This window comes from Pituophis catenifer, unplaced genomic scaffold (genome assembly GCF_029215685.1).
Source record: "Pituophis catenifer annectens isolate HBS135680 unplaced genomic scaffold, rPitCat1.0.hap2 SCAF_7, whole genome shotgun sequence".
NCBI classification, from domain to species: domain Eukaryota; kingdom Metazoa; phylum Chordata; class Lepidosauria; order Squamata; family Colubridae; genus Pituophis; species Pituophis catenifer.
This window is the reverse complement of record NW_027256887.1, coordinates 58223596-58240179: the sequence shown is the minus strand read 5'-3', so window position 1 is coordinate 58240179 and position 16584 is coordinate 58223596. Positions and strand designations below refer to the sequence as shown.

At 34.6% G+C, this 16584-nt stretch overlaps 1 protein-coding gene across 1 annotated transcript in view; it reads left to right on the top strand.

Annotated features, from left to right (window-relative positions):
- GRIN2B (glutamate ionotropic receptor NMDA type subunit 2B) overlaps positions 1-16584 on the top strand; it is a 237066-nt gene that overhangs the window by 198725 nt on the left and 21757 nt on the right. Inside the window, exons 4-8 of the mRNA XM_070946588.1 lie at positions 4240-4448; positions 6493-6664; positions 7601-7754; positions 10543-10668; positions 16239-16468. Coding sequence (XP_070802689.1) covers positions 4240-4448; positions 6493-6664; positions 7601-7754; positions 10543-10668; positions 16239-16468 — 891 coding nt within the window. The remainder of the gene's footprint in view (positions 1-4239; positions 4449-6492; positions 6665-7600; positions 7755-10542; positions 10669-16238; positions 16469-16584) is intronic.

Below are 16584 nucleotides of genomic sequence, written 5' to 3'. Positions count from 1 at the left end.
GCATGACTAAACGCCAAAGATGCACAGAACGCTGTTACCTTCCCACCAAAGGTGGGCCCTATTTTTCTACTTGCATTTTTTAACATGTTTACGAACTGCTATGTTTACAGAAACTGGGACAAGTAACGGGAGCTCACCCCATTACGCGGCACTAGGGATTCGAACCGCTGAACTGCCAACCATTCGATCGACAAGCTCAGTGTCTTAGCCACTGAGCTGCCGCATCCCTTATAGACAGGCTTAGGAAGGCTAAAGCACAAACAATAATTTTAAAAGCTACAAAAGAATATAACATACATAAGGTTAAAAAACAAATTATCTCTATATCTATCTGTCTGTCTGTCTGTCTATCTATCTATCTATCTATCTATCTATCTATCTATCTATCTATCTATCACATTTCTATCTAAACAAAAATATTTTGAAAAATCTAAAAACCCTATAGAGAAATCCAAGAGTACCTCTTTGATTCACTGGTAATAAATGTTGGACACCCAGCTAGGTTCAATTGGCCCATGTGTCTGCTATACGCTGTTTTGGCTTGGTCATATCCAATGCTGAGTAGAAAACCTGGAGAGAAACCCAAGGATATTTTAGTTGCCACCGCCTTCTTCCATGTGAACTGAAATTCATTATTCATAGATAGTGAATATCACTACTATCAATTTACTACCTACAAAGTATTTTTAAAAATGGGAATAGTTTTAGGAGGGTACCATCCATAATTCCCAAAGCCCTTATTCCTAATGTGCCATTGTATTTTAGTCCAGTGTACTAAACATAGAAGCTTTTAACATATACCTTTTTAACCTCTTCAGACTAAGTCAGAGGGCAAGATTTTAGCAGTTGTAGAAAGCATGGAAATTGAGCAATAATGAAACCAGTAATTAATAATCTCTTAACAAAATTGTGATACTTGTATAATCTGGGATGGTTGCCAATCTGTGATAATAAGGAGACCGAAGAATCTTTTCTGGGAAATGATTATTTGTATTAAAGAAGTGAGCATACACACTAAAAATATTGTTTTTTCTTTATAACATTAAATTCTTGTATAGCCACTTTGATAAATAAAAGGAAGCAGTAATGATCTTTGGCTATGTAACTATCCTATTTTGTCAAAATGAAGTCCCATTAATAACTGCCAGGTGTTTAGCACGTCCTGCTTTAAGTTAGTTCTAGGCTCATGAGAGAACATTTTTCATGCTAATTAATTCTACAAGCAACATTAATCTCTTTTGACCAAGGTAATTTCTAAGTATTTGGAAATAGATTTCTAACATACCTTTCACCTATAGTTAGCTGATCATTTCAGTGATGTATTCTATGGGACAGCAAAAAAAAAAAAAAAAAAGCAGAAAGATAGATAGGGAGGTCTTCTGAGGAGATGACAAGAAAGTAATGGCAGAAAAATAATACAGCAATTGCCTAATCACCCTAAATTGGTTGGCCTAGAGCCAAATAAATCATTTACAATCTGATATTTGGATGGCTTCGGTATCTCTCTTTATTAATTCCTTAAAGAAAATTTTATGAACCTTTAATAAAATCAGTTAAATAGAACCATGTACTTCTATAATTATCTCAGAACACAATCACAAAAGCCAGCTCTGCGGAGAGATCAATACTGTTTGAGTCCCTGAAATTATGAGATGATCTTAATAATGGCCAAATTGATATTACATCATAGGTCTTCTTGATATTTTGGATCCTAAAATGTATGAGTTACATTGCAGAAATTGATAGGACAAATAATTGTAGCTGATTTCATACCTTTAAGGCAGAAATTTCAAAAGATAATGGTGATAACTCCCATCTCCTCTTCTTTTGTACAGAGCTGAAAGATTTGCGCAAGGAAAGTACATGTGCATAGACATGCACAAACATATGCATTACATACCTGTTTAACATAGTAAATAAATGAGATGTTAAGTGGGATGAAATAGTGTTAAGAAACAATTTTCTGAGAATGATAGTGGCTTCTTAAGAGAAAGTAAAGACCGTTCATACCACTTCATGCCACTTCCTGAAATAACTGAAGAGTTGACCTAATGCCTTTCAGCGCTTAAGCCTTCTATTGTCACAGAATCAATATCCTTTGGGACCTTGTAAGAATGTCACCGGTGCATATAAATGACTTTCTATTTCTTGAAATAAGGTATTCACATAGTTCACATTGGATTTTGTCTTTAAAAAAATCAAATCAAGGCTTTAAAGAAGCAATAAATGTTTAATGATAGCATTGGATGCTATTATTAAAACACCAGAAAATTCTTGACTATACAAAAGTAACCGCTTGCAACTAAAAAAGGTGTTTTTAATTTAGTGATTCTGAAACAACAGATGTAGCAGAAAAGAGGGAATTGACAGCCACAGGGAACTGAAGCTCATAGAGCAGATACAGAGGAAACAACTGGAGTTGATGGCAGTCTTCCACCCACACCACCCTTGCTGTCAGTTTGCCTCAACTGAAGCCCTGTGGGAGAAGGTAGAGAACTGCATCTATAGCAAACAAGAGCTTATTTTAGATTCATTGAGCCTATGGCTTCTTGGATGATATCTACTAACCAAGATTATAATTAGTGTTAAAGAAGATAGTGAATACAGATACAAGTGCAGTAGTTTTTATGTGTGAAAAATGCTATACATGATATTTGGGCATATCTTAAAGAAATATTGCATGTTGGGGATCATCAGTCCTAATTCAGTCCTAATTCAGTCACACAGAAATAAACTATATTTTTAAAAGGATCCTGTTTAATAGATACAATTATAGAAAAAGCTTTAGTAATTGTAGTAACTCAGGAACTGTAGTATTTTATACTTTACTACTACCTCATCTGAGCATCCTTTAAAACAGGGGTGTCAAACTCATGTTGTCATGGTGGCGTCGTATTGGGACTTCCCCCCCCTTCACTAAACCAGATGTGGGCCAGGGGTGGATTCTACTTATCTTTACTCTACTTACCTCAACTGATGACGTCGGGGTCAGTGGGCGGAGCCTCCTGCTGGTTTTACTACCAGTTCTATAGAACCGGTCTGAACTGAGGGCAACCCATCACTGATGTGGGCAGCGTATGATGCATCCGGCCCGTGGGCCATGAGTTTGACAGCCCTGTTTTAAAATGTTACTATATGCTTCAGAAAATTAACCACTTGCTTTACATTTGAGGTGACAAAAAATCAAATTAATGGTTAAGAAATGCAAGTACTCAATAAATTCAACCTAGAAATGAGATTTTATGTGGAAAAGTTTTCATTTCTTAACATGAATTTTGTCCACTAATTTTTCTTGCTTTTCTAGCATTTCCTATAAGAATAGGTATGCAACTTTTCATTTGTTTTTTGTTTGTCAACCTAACTCACAATAATTTTCACAAGCTCAAATTTATGATAAAAATCAGGTTTGCAGCTTCATGCAAGCCCCTGGAATGATAGAGGTTAAAAATGGTGATGGCTGCAGGCATTTTAGCTGATGGCCTATTAACTATATAGTTCCCTGGAAAAATTGAAGTTGACCTCATCTATCTATCCAACCAACTTAACTTCCATGCTAAATTACACGAAGAACTATGTAAGGGAGAGACTTTAAACTTTGCTTGTCAAAGCCAAGCCCTCAAGTGGGAGCTTGCATCTTTTATAGTATTCCAGTACAATTAGCTTGACGCTGTTTCTGATTTCTAAAGCCCTTGGTGTTTAACAGCTCATCTGAAAAAAAATCATTAGTTCATATCTGAATCTGTTATTGAGATCTGCTTCGAAGGCCTTATTTTAAATCTCCTGATATTAGATGCATGAGGGGTAAAAGAGGGGGGGGGTTGTCAATTTTTGTTCCTGAGAGAGAGTTTTATTTAGCTCTATTGTTTTTGAAAAACAGCCAGAACTGTTTCAGATGAATTTTTATTTTAAAGTGTTGCTTTTTGTTAGGATCTGACTCTAACTCCTTCCTTGGTTCAGAGGCTGGGATAGGTTCAAAGTAATAAAGATATATTAGATTATTGGTTTTGATTATCTGTTTTTGACCGCAATATAATTAGTTGTCTTGAGCATAACTGACAGAAAACAAGAATATAAATAATACTAACAAGCACATGAAATCTATAAATAGACCTGATGAGTTCTTGGTTTAGACATTATTTTCCTGCATTCTGTAGGTATGTATTCAGCTGTTCCTTTTGAACTAAAATTTGAAGCATGGTTTTAGCAATGATATCTTTCTTTCTTTGTGTATCATTTCAGGTGGGATGGTGGAAGGACAAACGCCTCAAGATGAAGTATTATGTGTGGCCACGTTCTGAGCTATATCCAAACTGTGAGGAACGTGAGGATGACCATCTTAGCATAGTGACCCTTGAAGAAGCACCTTTTGTTATTGTGGAAAATGTGGACCCATTAAGTGGCACCTGTATGAGGAACACAGTTCCATGTCAAAAACGAATTGTATCAGAGTAGGTACCAACAAAACCTTTTGTAATTATTTCTTTTCAACATGTTTCTTCCTGCAACAATGACAATAGTGCTACAGAGGAGTCATGTTTAATTCATTTTATCTCACTCCATTCTGGAGCATTATCTGTATCAAGTGGGCTTTTCAGTGGTGGATATTTTATTTATTTATTTATAATAGATTTATATGGCTCTTTATCTTGTAAACATGATTCCGGGTGGCTAACAATGTTTAAAAAAACCCGTAGAAAGCAAAAATAACATAAAAAGAATTAGAACCAAACACAATGGGGCATAAAATGGCAACCAAGAAAATTAATAAAACCACATTTCTTGGTCTCTCCTGATCTCCCAGCCCTCATGGCTGGGAAAATAGCCAGGTTTTAAGGGTTTTCTGAAAGTCCAGCAGGGTCAGAGCCAGCTTTAATTTAAATGGTACGGTACTATATTTAAACTGGGAATTAAAAAGTGAAGTTTTACTTAGTTCTGAGTGTCAGAATAAATCTAATTTCATTACACCAATATCCTTGCATGATATTTTTATGTGGAATTTTCTAGGGCTATGTTTTAATTAATTTATTTTGTTTGTGTGCTGCTTATTTTTCAAGAGTCTGGAAAGGAACCAACCTTTTTTCTTATATAGCTCTGCCTTTGGCTTCCACCGCTCAGTTCTCTTTTGGTCATCATAGTGATAACATTTCCAAAATATCCAGAGTGTTTCCTGAGTCAACTCTGCTTTGCAGTATTCTATTTATTTTATTTTATTTTTATTTACTTATCTGGCACTTGTGTTATTTTACTGCTAATTTAGCTGTATGATGCTTAAGGCGGGATTATCAGGTTTGATAACTGATTCCCTCTCATTTTTGTCTCCTTTTGAACCCTCCTCCACCCTGATGTTGATAAATGTAGATGAAAGAGGGAATGGCTTTGAAGGCAGGAGGAAGAAACACTACAAAAGGCAATGGTTAGCTAAAGGGGCCCTGATCCTGGGCCAAGAACATAATGTGAGCGTCCATCTCAGACAAGCCCCTCCATTGCATTTTATCTTAAATATTTTTGTTCTGTAGAATCCACATCTATTTCTATGATAACTCAAGGCAGGAATTGTCATTATTAATGCAATAGTTTTCCAAATAGGCTATGATTCTGATCCTGCTATGCTATGTTATGCTATGCTATCAGGATCCTGTATTCAGAAGCATCAACTTTCACTCAATGTGCACTGTCCACAGTTCTGCTATGGCCTCACGATACATTTCAAGTTGTTTTAGTGCACCCTTCCACTTTTATTAAGTATTAGAGGCTTGATTTTCAGTGCAATAATATGTAGCTTTTAGAAGAGCATGCATACCTTCACTGGCTCTCCGATCATTAGTTCCCATCATCAGGTAACTTGTTACTCACTTATATTTGTAATTTATATGTATCCCAGTAAAGAAGAACGGTTATTGATCAGTATCAGTAAGAAAGAGATCATTCTTTATTGTTCCCAAAAAGAAACTCCATTAGAATTTCTTTGATGGCCATCACTGAATTCATAGAACCCTTTGATTTTTTCTCTTACGTAGTTTTTTTCCCCTTATCTCTTCTCTTCCAAAGCTGATCTACCAGTATTTGGAAATCAGGGGAAAGTTGAAGCCAGACCTAGCATATAAAGGAAAGAAGGGAATCCTACCCAAACTCTTATCTTTTAAAAGTTCCGTGTTTGCTTACTATGCATGCTCATGTGTAAATTCTCAAGTAAACTAAATATTCAATTCTCAATCACATTTTAACAAGAATTTGCTTAAAGAAAAATCATATTTGTTTTTTCAATATTTCTACTAAAGTTGTTTAGTTTTTGCTATCTTTGAAAGCTAGATTTAGATTTCAGTTTAGAATCAAGAATGGGAATACTTTTAAAAATTATGTGATGTTCAACAAAATAACATTTTTAAAAAAGTTTTAATACAACATGATGCCAACCATAGACCAATGTCTTTTTGTTTATAGATATAGCATATTTTTATCCTGTAAAAATATATCTTTGTTGTCTTTGTCTAGAAACAAAACAGATGAAGAGACTGCCTATATCAAGAAATGTTGCAAAGGGTTTTGTATCGATATTCTTAAAAAAATTTCCAAGTTTGTGAAGTTCACCTATGATCTTTATTTGGTAACCAATGGTAAACATGGAAAGAAGGTCAATGGAACATGGAATGGAATGATTGGTGAGGTAAGCCAAGACAGACTGAAGTTTTATCTCATCACAAGGTTTTCACAAAACTGAGTGCACATGCATGCACACACATACAGACACATAACACACACACATCACTGAACTGCAATTTGGTTTTATCATGCCCATACTTGGCTAGGGCTGCTGACAATTCAACAAAATCTGGAAGTCCGCAGATTTCCATCCCTGCTTTACACAATTGTAAAAAGTTAAAAAAGGAAAACTGCAAATAAAAGAAAGAATGTTCCAATATGTACATTAATTCTTGAACCACATACTTTCCTTTGGTTCCATTTGTTTTGTTTTGTTTTGTTTTGTTTTGTTTTGTTTTGTTTTGTTTTGTTTTGTTTTGTTTTGTTAAATTTATATACCCCCTTTCCTTCAGGTGCTCAAGGTAGTATATGCAAACACTCCACCCTCCAAGTTGTTCCTCTGTTGTGTGTTAGGTTGAGTGGAGAGAAAGTGCCTGGTTAAGTGAGCTTCCAAGGCTGAAGTGGACCTGAATTTTGATCTCCCTGGTCCTATTAGTTGCTATATTACATCGACTAACTCTAATATAATGAGATATTTCTCATTTGATATCTTTTAATTTTCATTCCTCAGAATATATTGTCACTTTTTTCCTTGCATTCTCTCTCCTGTCATTAAAATCATGGTTTAAATCGGAAACTTATTTTATTGCATACTTTATATTTATCTAGACCAGTTATATAGATACTGATTAATATGTGTCTATCCATTGTGTTTCATATGTGCTTATACACTCAACTTACTATCATGAATATTGGTATTACACGTTTTAAAACTTTCCATTATTCTTAAACGATTTTCAGTCCCTTATTCTACTATTATGGGAAGCAGTGAAGTGATGAAGAACAGAAAAGATGCAGCCTGCATATCAAAAATAACATTTGTTCTTTCCCCTCATCCTAGGTGGTTGCCAAACGTGCCTACATGGCTGTGGGATCCCTCACCATAAATGCAGAGCGTTCGGAAGTGGTAGATTTTTCTGTTCCCTTCATTGAGACAGGAATCAGTGTAATGGTGTCACGAAGCAATGGGACTGTCTCACCTTCTGCCTTTTTAGGTAAAGCATTCTTTGGAGGCAACGTGCAGAGAAAAACATGTTGGCAGCTCTTTTTCTGATTAAATAAACGAGCATACATTTATATGCAGTCTTGGATTTGTTGAAGTTCTAGCTTGAGCTAAATTCAGGAAACAACACCCGATAAGAGAATAAGAAATTAACTTAGAAATACAAGCACCAGATTCTCAAACTAGATATTTCTAGTGAATATCATTGTATAATTACCGGTATATTCAAATAAATGTTTTCAGTTTTTCTTTTACTTGTACTTCCTTAAGCCTGGTAATGCTTGTTACAGTAAGATTCCTAACTGTTTTGATGCTAGCCCCATGCAGAAATATTACTTTGTCTTGTATGTAAAGAAATGCAGGAATTTATTTCTGGAATATTACAGTCTATTTTGGGGATTTATAAAACCTATTTTGGCAAAGCCCTCAAAGCAAAACACAATGATACAGTAATAAATGTGTTTTTTTTTAAGTTTCTCAACTGTCTTTGGGAATTCAGCAGCATGCAAATCTCTTAAATAAATAAGAGTAAATATATCATCAAAATAATTTAGATAATCCCTACAAATGTTGCATATTATAGCATTATAAAGGATCTATTAATTATGTCAATCTTTGTTAGACTCTGGAATTATGCATGGAAAAACCCTAAGCTGATAGGAACTCCATAATCGAGATACAACCAAATTGAAAGTCTTGTCCTAAGCAGTTGTCACTATACATTAGACTGGTGGAATTTAAAGTAGAATTCACTCTGCAAGTTTCAGCACATAAACAATAGAATATGGTATTTTGAGGAGTCAATCCTCAAAATACTCAGAACTTAAATATTATAACCAGTAGTTTAAACTTAATTTGGAAATACTCTAGAAGTATTGAATTTAATTTGGAAATACTCTAGAAGTATCATGAACAGCCATGAAATCACAATTTCTATATAAGGGGCCTGTTAGCAGTGACAACAGCATTCCAAGCACTTTTCAAAAGCAGCCCAGAACAGCACATTCAGATAGAGCAGAGATGGGCCATTCTTTGATTGCCAGAAGTCACACTTGACATTTTAGATGAGATAGAATTTTCTAGTCATAGATATTTAGATTTTTTTTTAAAGGGTAAGGTTTGGAGCTATATTAAGACTAGGTTCCTTATATTCTCAATCTTTGCAATAATTTTGCAAAAAAGGGTAGACATATCAAATTATATCTATATTTGTATGTGTATCTATCTCTATCTATCTATTTATCTATCTATCTATCTATCTATCTATCTATCTATCTATCTATCTATCTACAACTCTCTCTCTCTCTCTTTTGATATATTCACGCACACACACACACACACATATTGATATTGATATATTAATATATATTATTAATAATCTATTGTCATATATCTTACATATATATGACAATAGACCATTATGCTTTTTCTTTAAAAATGGTGCATTTGCTTCACTAACTAAATCTAATCAAAGATGCTTCTGTTTACTGCTTTCTACTGGACCACATAGAATTCAGTCCAAATCTAACAACATCCTGATACTCTGAAGCTTATTCTTTGGAAACAGAGCTATTTGTTTCAAAAATAGGTCACATCATTAATCATTGGTAGACTTTTCTATTGATCAATATTTCAGTTTTATCTTGATAAAAGTTTCAATGTTTTAACATTTCACCTATCCCAATTTCCCAGATATTGATTTAAAAGTTCTGCTGCCTTCTAGGGATTAGATAGAAAGAGAAACATAATTATATATCAAGATATTTATTGTGAGAAATCCAGAGACTTACTCCAAATCTATAAACCAAAAGCAAGCAGGAAAAAAAATCACTTTTTGGTATGTAGGAGTAGAATAACATATATGTTCCCAGACCCAGCCAGAATGGCAAATTCAGAATGCTAGTGTGATTAATGACATTGAAAACTGCTAAGATTATCAATAAGATATATTCCTCTATGTTCCACAGACTTTTACTTGTGCTTATGTTTCTTTGGATCCTTTGTCTACTACTGCATTTAATTTTGTTAAAGACACAAAATTGGAGATTGGAAGAAAAAAAATACGACAACCCTGTGATTGAGTAGGTCTTTGTGATTAATGCAATGTTCAGGCAGGATGCCGAGAATGCTGCAGTTTGGGAAAGTCAGATGGCAGAATGTAATACTGAGTGGATACTTTTGCTTCCTACACATTTCAGCATTCATTTTTATAAAAGCCAACTTCAAATTCTTATGGGGAAGAAATACTTGAAAACATACAGAGGTGATGCTAAATGTATATATGTTAAAATATAGCTTAATGGGGCTTTGGTGCCATTAATGATTGCTCCCTCTTTCCCATATCTAGGAGTTCTAGAGTAATGTAACAGATGAGGGTGGAGGTTCGTTCTCCGAGCTTGTGGGTTCGTTTCCTAATGTTTTGTTACCAGGCTAGGTAATATCCTAGGGCACTAAACTCCATTGAAGATGTTACCTAGCTTGGTAACAGAATGTTTGGAAACCAACCCACAAGCTCAGAGAATGAATCTGCCACCCTCATCCTACACCTGACCTACAGATATTTGCCACCATCGCATAATGTAACAGAAATATAAGAAGACCAACTCAACATTGTTTAGTCACTGTGAGGTTTGGTTCACAACATTTTAAATGATATATAAGATCCATCTATAAGTTTAGTCAAGCTATTTCAGAAGATATAATTAGATGTCTAGTGGTTTGCACTCTGGAGTATGCTGGGAAGGTTCCTGTGAAATAATTACCTGTCCTTTTCTGTCCAGAGCCATTCAGTGCTGATGTGTGGGTGATGATGTTTGTAATGCTGCTTATAATCTCTGCGGTGGCTGTCTTTGTCTTTGAGTACTTCAGCCCTGTGGGATACAATCGGTGTCTGGCTGATGGCAGAGGTAAGGAGATACATCTTTTATCATGCAATCTTTATAATCCATAATGGATGGAAAGATACTTCTTCTCCACTGATATACATGTCAACCATGGTTGGTGTCAACTCTAGTGACCACATAAATAGATATTCTTCAGGAATCAGCCATGTACAGACCACATGCCTAAAGAAAAAAAAAAGAAAAGAATAATAAGTCCACAAACAGCAGCAAATCTGAATGGATCTCTGCAGCACAAGATACTGAAATGTTCGTTTCTAACAAGATTAGAAACTAGAAGCCAAATCCTTTGCATATGTTTTGCAATGTTTCTGAAGTAAAGTAATTATTGTCAAATTGAAATATTAATTTAGTTGGAGATACTAACAAGTATATAACATTGTCCTGTTTTGTTATGCGTATTATTTGTATCCCTAATTACTTGATGGATATTTGAAAGCTTTTATTAGTTTCCCTGCCTGCCTTCTGCTAATCTTTCCATGTATTTTCAAACTGATGCAGAAATGGAATGAAATAAATTCAAAAGATGAATAACCAGAAATTTACGGAAACTCTGTAATAGTGGGGAAAGGGAAAAGTAAAAATGAAGGGAGCAAGACTGACCAGTTGATTTATGATTGGAGAACTAAGATAGATACTAGATCAGATGAACAGAAGTGGGTGCTACCATGGCTTCGCTAAACTATTAAATGGTCCCCTCCTTAGTATGTTCTGTTTTATCTCTAGGACAATAGTGCTAACATATTTAGAAAGGAATGTTTCTGGAACATCTTTTCAGATGCTTGTTGAGTTTGCCATAAGCAGATTTATGTCACCAGTTTTCTACATCTTGAAAAAAAAAAGACAGTTGTAATAGAATTTTAGCCAAATCCTAAAATAAAGCAATGTTAGAGGTGTTGTGGATTGTGTGTGTGACCAGTATACATAACTAAAAGGATGTATGTAGAGCTGTACATATTAATGTACACAGTACTGGTATGTATACACAAGGAATCAATTATGTGGAGGATAGATAGCAGAATGAATAAGTAAACAATGATAACATATTTTGACTAAATGATGCCTCCCTATAAAGGAATTGGTAATGTAATTATTTTTGTGAGAAAAATGCTTTGAATAAGACTTTTGTGGATATGATGGATATGTTAATATGATGCTGTGTATTTCTTGATAGAAAACAATGTGTTTAAGATTATTCTTGTGTTATATAAGTGTCTATATAATATTGTCACTAAAGCCCAATGGAGATCACGTCCAGGTTGTTCAGCAAGGCATTGAAAGGCACAGCAAGTACACTATGCCTCTGTGCATGGCTTTCATTGACTACGAAAAGGCGTTTGACTCAATATTCCAGCAAGCAATAATTAATGCATTGCTCAACCAAGGCATAGACACTGCTTACATAGACTTACTACAATCAATATATAAAAAAACAATGGTGATAATTTGCCTTAATGATTTTAAAGTGGAAATCAACATAGAACAAGGTGTACGACAAGGCGATACAATATCACCTATCCTTTTCGCAGCCTGCCTTGAAGAAGTATTATGCACACTAGGCTGGGCAAAAGATAGGACAAAAATCAATGGCACCTATTTAAATCACCCAAGTTTTGCAGATGATGTTATTCTCTTCTCACAAGATCCAGAAGAACTAAAAGACACATATAAGAGCTGCATGAAGCAGGAGAACCGTTTGGCTTAAAAATAACCCTGAAAAAGAGCCAGGTTATGTTTAATAAATTCAGTAAAGAAAGAAAATAATTTATATCTTGAGAAGAACTAGACATAGTAGACCACTACATATACCTTGGCCAAAGGATCTCAATGGAAGATGATACAATAAAGGAAATTGAATGCCGTGTTAAATGTGGTTGGCAGGCATTCAGCAAGCTAAGCATAATTTTCAAAAACAACCTTCCCCTATGCCTGAAGAGAAAAGCTTGTGATCAGTGTGTGCTATCTGTTCTAACATATGCCAGTGAAACATGGACACTAACCTCACAATTGATACAAAAGTTATAAGAGGCACATGGAAAAATACATGTTTGGCATTACAAGACAAGATAGAAAGATCTGCACGTGGATTAGAGAACAAACAAAAGTATACAATATCAAGAGAGTGAAAGAATTGAAATGGAAATGGACTGGTCGCATAGCAAGAAGAACTGATGGCAGATGGACCAGGTCATAGAATGGACCCCACTTGATAAAAAGCATCCACGAAAGTGACCTAAAACAAGATGGATCGATGATATTGCGGGCCCAATTGGTAAAAGAAAGCTCAGGACCATATTGGTTGGAAACATGCGGAAGGGGTCTTCATCCTGCAGTGGATAGACAATGGCTAAAACAATGATGATGATATAATATTATAAATATTCTATTCTTAATATAATTACTAATTTCCATTTATTTTTAGGTTGCAATTAGGTAAATGTTCCTACAATTTCCTCAGAAATAATTGCTCCAGCAATGTCCCATAGGTGGACTTTCTTGTTTTTTCTTTTGAAGACGTTTCGCTTCTCATCCAAGAAGCTTCTTCAGCTCTGACAGGATAGTGGGGAATGGAAGAATGGAAAACAAGAAAGTCCAGTTGCCTCTTGAAAAAGCACCTTTGGTACAACCATGACCTGGATGATTGAGAATCTCTACAGATTTTTTGCTCCAGCAATGGTTTAGTGGTTTATTTCAAAATAATACGTTTGAAGATTCTGTGAAACTTCCATCCATTCCCTTCCATCCACCCATATATAGCAAAATTTTTGAGGAGTTTATTCTCTGTGCATTCCAAAAAAACATATTTGGACTGCACTCCTTACGTAATGTGCTCACTGAAATAATGTTATGCTTTAGATTTTTAATTTCTCTAAATGTTGCACTGCAGTTATGGCAAAAGCAAATAAGCGTGTCAAAAACCTGATGGTAACTTTTTTTTTATTCTTTGTGATAAAATGTTTATAAATATTTATTTTTGAAGGAAGGTAGTTGCATAAATATGCTATGTTGTAAGAAAATGTATTCCAAATCTCAAATTTAATTTTTTGTCCATATTAAAATTTTTGCATAGTAAGGAAGAAGTGGAACACAATAAACTAACAAATGAAGAAATGTGGGAAACCTATAAAAACAAGCAATCCATAGCTGACAATTGGTCATGAAACACTTATTATCAGCATCTGATAATTGTTTAAAAAGCTTTAGCAGCAAGGTAGACTGTAGTGTGATCATTTGTTTTTAAAAATAAATATGCATTCAGAATCCTAGTCATGCTTCTATCATCACAATCCCAACACACAGGCTTTTATTTTTTTAAAAAAAAATGCTAATAGCACATGGGAATTCTCTACTACATAACTCTGAAGTAATGCACAATTTTCAATAGTGTTTTGATGTAATAAACAAGTATGAAGTTTACAATTTTGCAGTATCTCTTTCTTTTAAATGGCCCACACTTGCATATTCAGATTTTAAAAATGCAAATTACAAGCCGCTATAAATTAATTTGTATGCAAAAATAAATGTTGATGAAAAACCTCACTGTTGAATTTTCAAAAAGCCATGAAATGCAAAATGAATGTTTCTCATAATAACATCTCATCTGAATTGCATATAGAGAAGCCAGATTTGTCATTAGATACATTCATTCAGTTCTTATTGAAAGTCAGTCCAAGTTGCTGCATGTATTAATAGTATGGTTAATAGACACTAGGGAATTAGTTCAACTAAGTTCTGTATAAATGCAGAAAGAGGAAAACTGTGACTGAAGAAAATCTTTCTTGCACAGCCATTCCTTTTCTTCTTGAATAAGTATAAAACTACGTGGACTTGGTAAAAAAAATCATTATATGAAATGATACAAGAATATATAAGAAGATTCAAGATTACTAGTAGGCAAGCAGCAAGCAAAAAGACCACCAACTGCCTTGACAGAACTTACAGTTGAGGGCAACAGAACAAAGAAAAGTAGAATGTGGTTGCCTAGTTACAAAGAGAACATTCCAGCACTTCTCCCATCACAAAACCCTTCATATAAATGTAATCCCAGTAACAATTTATATACTTGAAATTGACGACATTGTTTTTATCTTGTAGTTCACTGGAAGGATAATGCTGACTCAAATCATAATGACATTGTAGATGCCAATTTTTTTAAAAAAAGAATATTTTTTCTATGTGTATGTGTATTCCATGTATGTGTATATCTCCATAGTCATTACAGAATCTGTATAATTTTGAAATCATATTTCCTCATGGGAGTGTTTCTAAATATCTCAGAAAAATACTATGAAAACATATCTGTCTCTGTGTTACAATGAAAAGTGCTAAGAGTAGCATAGCATATTTGCACATGTGCACTTGCACATACTGTAAATCCTTGCCTAACAATTGTTGTTGGAATGTAGTTTTTCAGGGTGTATAATAATGCCTATCAATACAAAGCAAACAAAGTGATATTTTTGTTCTGTTCTTTGTTCTTTGTATCCTTTTGGGTACTCATAATAAATAGCATTTATCTTCCCAACCGTCCAGGATTTGATGATTAGGATGTTAGTGACTGGGTTATCCAATAAGCCTCTCAGTCCAAATTCTTAACTCCAAGTTAATGTTTCTATTCACTAATTTCTTTTGAATGACCTACCCAACTTTTCTCAAGGCAACTATTCCATTTTAGAATTGTCACATTTCCAACTACAATATCTTGTGTATGCAAAATGTGTTTTCTTTATTTATAAATGTGAATAATGTATGAAAGATGTCTCTTAATAATTGAGAAAATATGTTAGTTCAGCTTTCCCATCTGATACACTCAGATATATCAAGTCTCCAACAGCCAGATTTCTAGTTAATTTGGCCATCAGTCATGTTGGTTGTGAAAGTTTTAGATCCAGCATATTTCTAGGCATCAGGTTACAGAAGTTTGACAACGATTGATGGAGAAGAGTTGTAAAAAGGAATATACACACCTGCTTTATGCAATGTATTCATTTATGTAGATGTTACAATATACAAGCTCTTAAAGGAGAATATTTGTAACTCAGGGTTGAAATGAAGGTCCTTGGTGCCTTCTGAGCTTGGGTTTGTTTTTTGTTTTTTTTGCAGACATTTCATTACCCAAAATAGGTAACATGTTGTTACATAGTTTGGGTAATGAAAATTTGCAAGAAAACAACCAAGCTCAGAGATCACCAAGGACTGCTCACAAACTCTTAAACATGCACATGGAATGATTTACGAAGGTCTGCCATTTATGAATGGTTGCCTAATGAGTATAGCTAGAGCAAACTGCTGATTTCAATTTAAATCATATTTAATCCTGTGATTTCATTTCTGTGCCCACATTCAAGAATAGGTTTATGGAGGACCATGGAGTTAACCTATTAGTACATAAATTATGCTGCAAACTAATGCAGCATCATTTAAACTAGAGTTGACTTTTATCACAGTCTTATCACAGTCTTAGCCAACAGCATGACATCTGGAATTGGATAAAGCTAAAATTACATTTCATTCATTACTTAGAATAATTTGTTGTGCTAGTTCTCACTCTTTCTACTATATTTTGCTTGTTTCAGAGCCTGGTGGTCCATCTTTCACTATTGGTAAAGCTATCTGGCTACTGTGGGGCCTTGTATTCAACAACTCTGTGCCAGTACAGAATCCCAAAGGGACTACTAGCAAGATCATGGTATCAGTATGGGCCTTCTTTGCTGTCATCTTTTTGGCCAGTTACACTGCCAATTTGGCTGCCTTTATGATCCAAGAAGAATATGTTGACCAGGTGTCTGGACTGAGTGACAGAAAGGTAATCCTCCTGCCCCTCTCCAAGCCTTTTGTTTTTCCTCTACTTAAATTGGCATACACTGTAACAATGATAACATATAGTATGAATGATATGTTATAATAATTTAACATATTATG